Genomic DNA, 8,104 nt, shown 5'->3' on the forward strand with positions numbered 1-8,104 from the left:
AGTTGCAATGATCATGAGAACGGTGATGAATCAGCCCAGAACTACACGGGAGGATGTTGTCAATGATCTCAAGGCAGCTGGGACCATAGTCACCAAGAAAACAATTGGTAACACACTACGCCGTGAAGGACTGAAATCCTGCAGCGCCCGGAAGGTCCCCCTGCTCAAGAAAGCACATATACAGGGCCGTCTGAAGTTTGCCAATGAACATCTGAATGATTCAGAGGAGAACTGGGTGAAAGTGTTGTGGTCAGATGAGACCAAAATCGAGCTCTTTGGCATCAACTCAACTCGCCGTGTTTGGAGGAGGAGGAATGCTGCCTATGACCCCAAGAACACCATCCCCACCGTCAAACATGGAGGTGGAAACAATATGCTTTGGGGGGGTTTTCTACTAAGGGGACAGGACAACTTCACCGCATCAAAGGGACAATGGATGGGGCCATGTACCGTCAAATCTTGGGTGAGAACCTCCTTCCCTCAGCCAGGGCATTGAAAATGGGTCGTGGATGGGTATTCCAGCATGACAATGAACCAAAACACACGGCCAAGGCAACAAAGGAGTGGCTCAAGAAGAAGCACATTAAGGTCCTGGAGTGGCCTAGCCAGTCTCCAGACCTTAATCCCATAGAACATCTGTGGAGGGAGCTGAAGGTTCGAGTTGCCAAATGTCAGCCTCGAAACCTTAATGACTTGGAGAAGATCTGCAAAGAGGAGTGGAACAAAATCCCTCCTGAGATGTGTGCAAACCTGGTGGCCAACTACAAGAAACGTCTGACCTCTGTGATTGCCAACAAGGGTTTTGCCACCAAATACTAAATCATGTTTTGCAGAGGGGTCAAATACTTATTTCCCTCATTAAAATGCAAATCAATTCATAACATTTTTGACATGCGTTTTTCTGGATTTTTTTGTTGTTATTCTGTCTCTCACTGTTCAAATAAACCTACCATTAAAATTATAGACTGATCATGTCTTTGTCAGTGGGCAAACGTACAAAATCAGCAGGGGATCAAATACTTTTTTCCCTCACTGTATATATATATATATATATATATATATATATATATATATATATATATATATATATATATATATATATATATATATATATATATTTGGAGAAGAAAAAAAACATATGGGGGATTGGTAGTGATGCAGACAATTACATGGATGGAAGTTACAATCTATCTGCAATATTAAAGCTGATCTACCCCAAAAAAATTTAATTAAATTAAAAAACATACAAATTCTCTACACTATGCACTGCTTGTATTGTCACAAACTGAAATTAGGCGAACTATTATAATTTTTGCAACCAGGAAATTGTGGAGTGATTTCTGTATATTGCACGTTTAAAATATTTTGTTTTTTGTTTTTTTTATGCACATTTTCTCCTCTCCTCCACTCCTGACTGCATGTGCTGCCATAGAAATAGAATGAATAGAACAGACATTTCCTCCCCATTCAAGCCAATGATGCCATAATGGGTGGACTGGCGGTCAATGCAAGTGTAACCATAGGAGCAAAGCAGGAAGTAAAATATGTGCAAAAATGTGCTGTGATTGGTTGAACTCAACTGACATTACAAAAAATACATTCCACTGCATGAGCCACATCAGTTAATATCATTTGAATTAACATTCTACATTGCCATGGAAATTATTGCATTACAAGACTAGGCAGCCATTGCGAGTGTACCAATGAGTTTACCAGTGAAATTGCTAGGGTTAGAGGTTCAAAGCCTATTGTATTCGTTCTATTCAATGGTTATTTTATTTTCATAACGGTCTTCAACCATAACCGTCGGTTACACAGTTGTATGTTAATTGTGCCAGCACTAGCGCACACACCTCTGAGCTGAGTTGCGGTATAGCACAGTCACCCAGAGGCAATGGCCCATCTTCTACACACACAAAGCGAGGGAGCAGGAGATGGAGTGGACGCAGACACAGCATCCTGTCAGGGAGCATTGCGTCACACCTTGTGTGTGTTTGAATCAATGTCACACACAGTAAGTAGAGGTATAGGTATAACTACACTATAGGTGAAACAACAACAAAGCACTGCAGAGGACGAAGTCAAGGAATGAAATTGGTTTTGATTATTGCAATGTGTATGAATGAAATCAGCTTGAAATGCTCTAGCATGGTTTCTTATTGGCAAAGCAATGATACTGGTGTAGTCTACTTAGGCGATATATTCTCATTTTGACTAAATATAAAACAATTCTCATATTGGCAGTTTGACGGATTTATAGGATTAATTAATTTAAATATTCCATTAAAATAATTAACATGATAAACAAACGTGGAATTAGGGCCCTGTTTTTTGTGCAATGATGTGACATGCCTGGATTTTGAGATTCAATTAATGGTTCATAAAATAAAGGGACAAAATGTATCTCAGTTTCCTACAGCAGCCATATTGGGAGGGTTGGAGGAGGAGAACTCTGCTTTGAACCATCCCTGCTGTCACTGTCTACGTGCATGCAAGTGTGTGTGAGTGCGGCTTTAAGTTAGAGGGGTGTGTCTCGGTGTGTGTGTGTGAGTGTCTCAGTGAAGGCCAGAGGGAGCCTGCCAGTGAGGAACAGCAAAGGCAGCCAGTATGAGAGAATGGCTTGAGAGCAGGTTGCTATCAGCGCAGATCACACACACACACACTGGAGCTCAGTCTCATCTCCACGCTCCCTCACGCTCTCTGCCTGAAGCAACTAGGAGGCTCGTCTCCACTCTCTCACCAGCCAGGCAGCCTGGTTAAATGCAGTAATCGCGTCAGCCTGAATCGCTGCACTAAAGATAATGAAAAGTGTTCAAAAATACCTCTCGACTACAGCCGCCTGCCTTGCTCTCTCTCTGTGCCAAGGCAGCAGCAGCCGGGAGGGAGCAGGAGCTAATACAGAGGAGAGGGCTGTGGAGGCATGATAATACAGGTCTCACAGAGAGAGCTTACAACAGGCAGGCAGAGTAGAGCTAATCCTCTGGTGAATAACCACCATGAACCCACTAGGTTTGCGCCCTAAATGGCACCATATCCTCTATGTAGTGCTCTACTTTTGACTAGGGCCCATAAGGTGCCTTCTGGGATGCAGCCGAGGTTACATACATACAGCCCTGCTGCTGCTCCTCTCATCTACAGAATTAAACACCAAGGTTGCAATGTGCAAATAGCAAATGTTGCAAGTGTACCAGAGGTGGTTCAGTGAGTGAACCATGCCTGTGTGATAAGTGACCTTGCGTGAGACCTGAAGACTTGTGTTAACTCTCTTCATAATTAACGTTTTCATATAGGTCTCTCAGATGACCAGTAGGATTCATCATGGGAGAGTAATAGGCCTATAAAGTAAACTCCTGATAAATGCAATGACTTGAGACTGTCTTGATTTAGCCTCTCCTGTCTCCCCACACAGCCACTGTCTAACAGACATTTTAATGGTCTAGTAGGACAATAACTGGGGGTATAGTATACTACTGGCTTATAGGCCCATTCCTGTACATGGAAAATAGAGAATATGACTGGTGCCATATTATGGATTTATAAGCATGGTTTTACGCACGCATGCCACGCTAGGGTCGATATGAAACGGCACGTCAGCCGCAAGAGCGTTTCCATGGAAACAAGTCAGGCTATCTAATCTGTGAGCATATAATATAGGAGGAAGCACTTGTCTTTGGATGGAAATGCAAATTACATGATATTAGTATTGAAAACCATTGATGGCAACTTGGGAGATTGCTGTGCACATCTAACCCTAGAATAAACTACTGGGCAATTCCACGGTAACGGAATTACAGTGAGACTGATTTTTTACTTTAAAATGTATGCCAAACAAAAACCATTGATTTCAAAGTTTAAAGACCCATTGCAGACAAAAACAGGATTTTCCTGTGTTTTATATACATTTCCACACTGTGCGGTTGGAATATCCCTTTTAGGGTAAGAGCTGTTTGAAAAGACAGCCTGAATTTCAGCCTGTTTTGGTGGGATGGAGTTTTGGCCTGCCTGATGTGGTCCTCTGTAGCTCAGCTGGTAGAGCACGGCGCTTGTAACGCCAAGGTAGTGGGTTCGATCCCCGGGACCACCCATACACAAAAAAAAAATGTATGCACGCATGACTGTAAGTCGCTTTGGATAAAAGCGTCTGCTAAATGGCATATAAAAAAATATATATATATATATATATATATATAATAACCAGATTAGTTAATAGACCAATAAGAAAGAGAGTTCCAAACCTCTTTGCCAATAATAGCTAGTTTTCAGTTTTCCCCTCCCCACTCCCAGACAGTCCTAGCGAAAATCTTCCTTGCTTCATTTGACCATTTTAATTGAAAAAAATCACAGTAAGGTATTTAAATGGTTACCCGGAAATGTTTTGATATGGAGATAAAAACGGCTGCATTGAACTTTAAAAAACCATACAACTCTATGAATAATAACTACTTTAAACAATTTACACAGTAAAGAACAAATATTTTACTAGAAAAACTGTGCAGATGCATAGTTTGGTAACAGAATTACAGTAAAATCTTCCTCAGTTTTATTCTGTTACCAAACATTGTATCTGCACAGTTCTTCCTGTAAATGTGTTTTTGTAAAATTGTCAGTGGAAATTGTTAAAAGTAGTCCTTGTGCATAGAGTTCTATGGGTTGATCAAACTTTGAAATCAATGGTTTTTGTTTGGTATACATTATAAAGTAAAAAAGTCAGCGTAATTCCGTAACCATGGAATTACCCTACTGCATTTCAGTTCCCCTAATAATCTAAATTAAAAGGACACAAATTAGTTTGATGGAAAAAATGAAACCTAAATACAGTGAAATAGCCCCATTTGTATCCTATACACTGTAGAATAGGTCCACTTTGTAGGCCACTCCATGATTTTACTACAGGCTATGTAGCCTACATTGCAACTGTGCCGAATATGTTGTGGCCTGGATACATAAGGTCTCTGAAGTGTGTCTGGAATAAATAAAATAAGAGGTTAAGAGCGTTGGGCCAGTAACCGAAAGGTCGCTGATTGGAATCCCAGAGCAGACTAGGTTAAAAATCTGTCACTGTGCCCTTGAGCAAAGCACTTAACCCTAATTGCTCCTGTAAGTCGCTCTGGATAAGAGCATCTGCTAAATGACTAAACTGTTCTCATTCAAATGGAGGGACTGCAAGTATGTTAATTTAGCATCTACTGCCTAGCCACAGAGTAGCAGAGTCCACTCACTCCCATGTAGAAAAGTGATGATGTGATGAGTTTGGTTTTAGAGCCTGTGGCCTCTATGCCTCTGCTGGTGATTACTAGCTTTTTGAAGGTGAAATATTGCTGTGGAATGAACAATGTGATGCTGAAAACGGAATGGAAATTTTGTGACATTTTAGGTTGTTACCAAAGTTATCAAGTTATGGCTTCGAATGCAGCATATCAACACCCCTAATGTCAACATGCTCTGCTAATAAACATAATGAGAATGACCTAGTCAATTATCCATAGAAGTATTGCACGGGGGACCACCCTGTAAGTGCATTATGAGACTTGGGGTAGCCGTAACACTTGTTCAATATCTCACATGCTGTGTAGAGGAATGTAGCAAGCATGCATCCTACTGTGCAAAAGTGTTGCATGCGTGCATGGTGCCTTACCGGACGAATGGTCCACGGGTCCACCGCCGTTAGTAAAGAGTGCAGAATACAGGTCAGGGTACGCCTTTTCCAAGGCCACACACAGCTCGAGGAAATGGTCGCTTTCCTTGTTCACAAGCATCTTCAAAAGCTGGTTCACTTTCTCCGCGCTGGAAGAGCAGTTTTGGTCCAGTTCGAAGCGGTCGAGCTGGCTCAGAGTACCGGATAGTATCAGCAACTCTATCAGTCGGTCTGCGTCTGTTATGGAGTCCAGCAAGTTTTGGTGGCATTGGTCTAACAACTCTTTGTGCTTTGGCTCCATTGCCGTTCGCTTTAGTTCCGTAGCTAGCTAACTAGCTAGCAGACTGGTTAGCTAACGTATCCTCGGCTTTATTTCTCCAAAATGACCCCCTGCCCGGTAAGCGAACAAGGAACGAACTCCCTAATGGTCACTTGTATGAATTTTGCAGAACAGCCATGATATGTAATGGCATGGGAGAGCAGTTGTTTATAACAAATAGGAAAAGGCACAAGAAGCCATATTTGTTGCCTACAGCCGTAGACTGCACTAAACAGAGATACATTTTCCCAGCTTACTTACGTCTGGCAACTTATTCCATTTTTGCGTTATTCCGACGAAAACCTGCCCTAACACATTTGCTTTTTCCATAATGCACTATACCGACTCAACTGCTAGGAAAACTATCGTAACTCTCTCGCCGTTCCCCACTTACACTGTATCCTCCGCCATGTCTGGGCTGTTCAGCAGCTGCTGCCTGCTGTCAATCAAATTCCCATACAATGCCATGTAAGGTAAAATGGGCGGGCCTTACCCCAAGACACACCTGAATTTTCAATGGTTGTGCTTGGTAGTACGTTCTGAAATCCCAGGCAGAAAAGATGAGAATGGATTAAAAAATTAGCATGAAAACGTTTCTGTGATACATTGTAGCAGTGATACAGTACATTGAAGCAGAGGCAGTAGTGACAACCAACTCAGCAAACATTGTTGTAGCCAATTAAACATTTTCTTTGGTATCCAACATACAGTGGGGAGAACAAGTATTTGATACACTGCCGATTTTGCAGGTTTTCCTACTTACAAAGCATGTAGAGGTCTGTAATTTTTTATCATAGGTACACTTCAACTGTGAGAGACGGAATCTAAAACAAAAATCCAGAAAATAACATTGTATGATTTTTAAGTAAATAATTTGCATTTTATTGCATGACATAAGTATTTGATACATCAGAAAAGCAGAACTTAATATTTGGTACAGAAACCTTTGTTTGCAATTACAGAGATCATACGTTTCCTGTAGGTCTTGACCAGGTTTGCACACACTGCAGCAGGGATTTTGGCCCACTCCTCCATACAGTCCTTCTCCAGATCCTTCAGGTTTCGGGGCTGTCGCTGGGCAATACGGACTTTCAGCTCCCTCCAAAGATTTTCTATTGGGTTCAGATCTGGAGACTGGCTAGGCCACTCCAGGACCTTGAGATGCTTCTTACGGAGCCACTCCTTAGTTGCCCTGGCTGTGTGTTTCGGGTCGTTGTCATGCTGGAAGACCCAGCCACGACCCATCTTCTTACTGAGGGAAGTAGGTTGTTGGCCAAGATCTCGCGATACATGGCCCCATCCATCCTCCCCTCAATACGGTGCAGTCGTCCTGTCCCCTTTGCAGAAAAGCATCCCCAAAGAATGATGTTTCCACCTCCCATGCTTCACGGTTGGGATGGTGTTCTTGGGGTTGTACTCATCCTTCTTCTTCCTCCAAACACGGCGAGTGGAGTTTAGACCAAAAAGCTAAATTTTTGTCTCATCAGACCACATGACCTTCTCCCATTCCTCCTCTGGATCATCCAGGCCTGGACATGCGCTGGCTTGAGCAGGGGGACCTTGCGTGCGCTGCAGGATTTTAATCCATGACGGCGTAGTGTGTTACTAATGGTTTTCTTTGAGACTGTGGTCCCAGCTCTCTTCAGGTCATTGACCAGGTCCTGCCATGTAGTTCTGGGCTGATCCCTCACCTTCCTCATGATCATTGATGCCCCACGAGGTGAGATCTTGCATGGAGCCCCAGACTGAGGGTGATTGACCGTCATCTTGAACTTCTTCCATTTTCTAATAATTGCGCCAACAGTTGTTGCCTTCTCACCAAGCTGCTTGCCTATTGTCCTGTAGCCCATCACAACCTTGTGCAGGTTTACAATTTTATCCCTGATGTCCTTACACAGCTCTCTGGTCTTGGCCATTGTGGAGAGGTTGGAGTCTGTTTGATTGAGTGTGTGGGCAGGTGTATTTTATACTGATAACAAGTTCAAACAGGTGCCATTAATACAGGTAACGAGTGGAGGACAGAGGAGCCTCTTAAAGAAGATGTTACAGGTCTGTGAGAGCCAGAAATCTTGCTTGTTTGTAGGTGACCAAATACTTATTTTCCACCATAATTTGCAAATAAATTCATTAAAAATCCTACAATGTGATTT

At 42.5% G+C, this 8,104-nt stretch overlaps 1 protein-coding gene across 7 annotated transcripts in view; it reads right to left on the reverse strand.

Annotated features, from left to right (window-relative positions):
* Nucleotides 1-6,377, reverse strand: part of LOC121574462 (disks large homolog 5) — a 67,528-nt gene extending 61,151 nt beyond the window's left edge. For all 7 annotated transcript variants that reach the window (XM_041887098.2, XM_041887100.2, XM_041887091.2 and 4 more), the window contains exon 1: nucleotides 5,636-6,377. In XM_041887098.2, coding sequence (XP_041743032.2) covers nucleotides 5,636-5,936 — 301 coding nt within the window. In that variant the 5' untranslated portion in view covers nucleotides 5,937-6,377. The remainder of the gene's footprint in view (nucleotides 1-5,635) is intronic.
* Nucleotides 6,378-8,104: the final 1,727 nt, after the last annotated feature.

This window comes from Coregonus clupeaformis, chromosome 1 (genome assembly GCF_020615455.1).
Source record: "Coregonus clupeaformis isolate EN_2021a chromosome 1, ASM2061545v1, whole genome shotgun sequence".
Taxonomy (NCBI): Eukaryota; Metazoa; Chordata; class Actinopteri; order Salmoniformes; family Salmonidae; genus Coregonus; species Coregonus clupeaformis.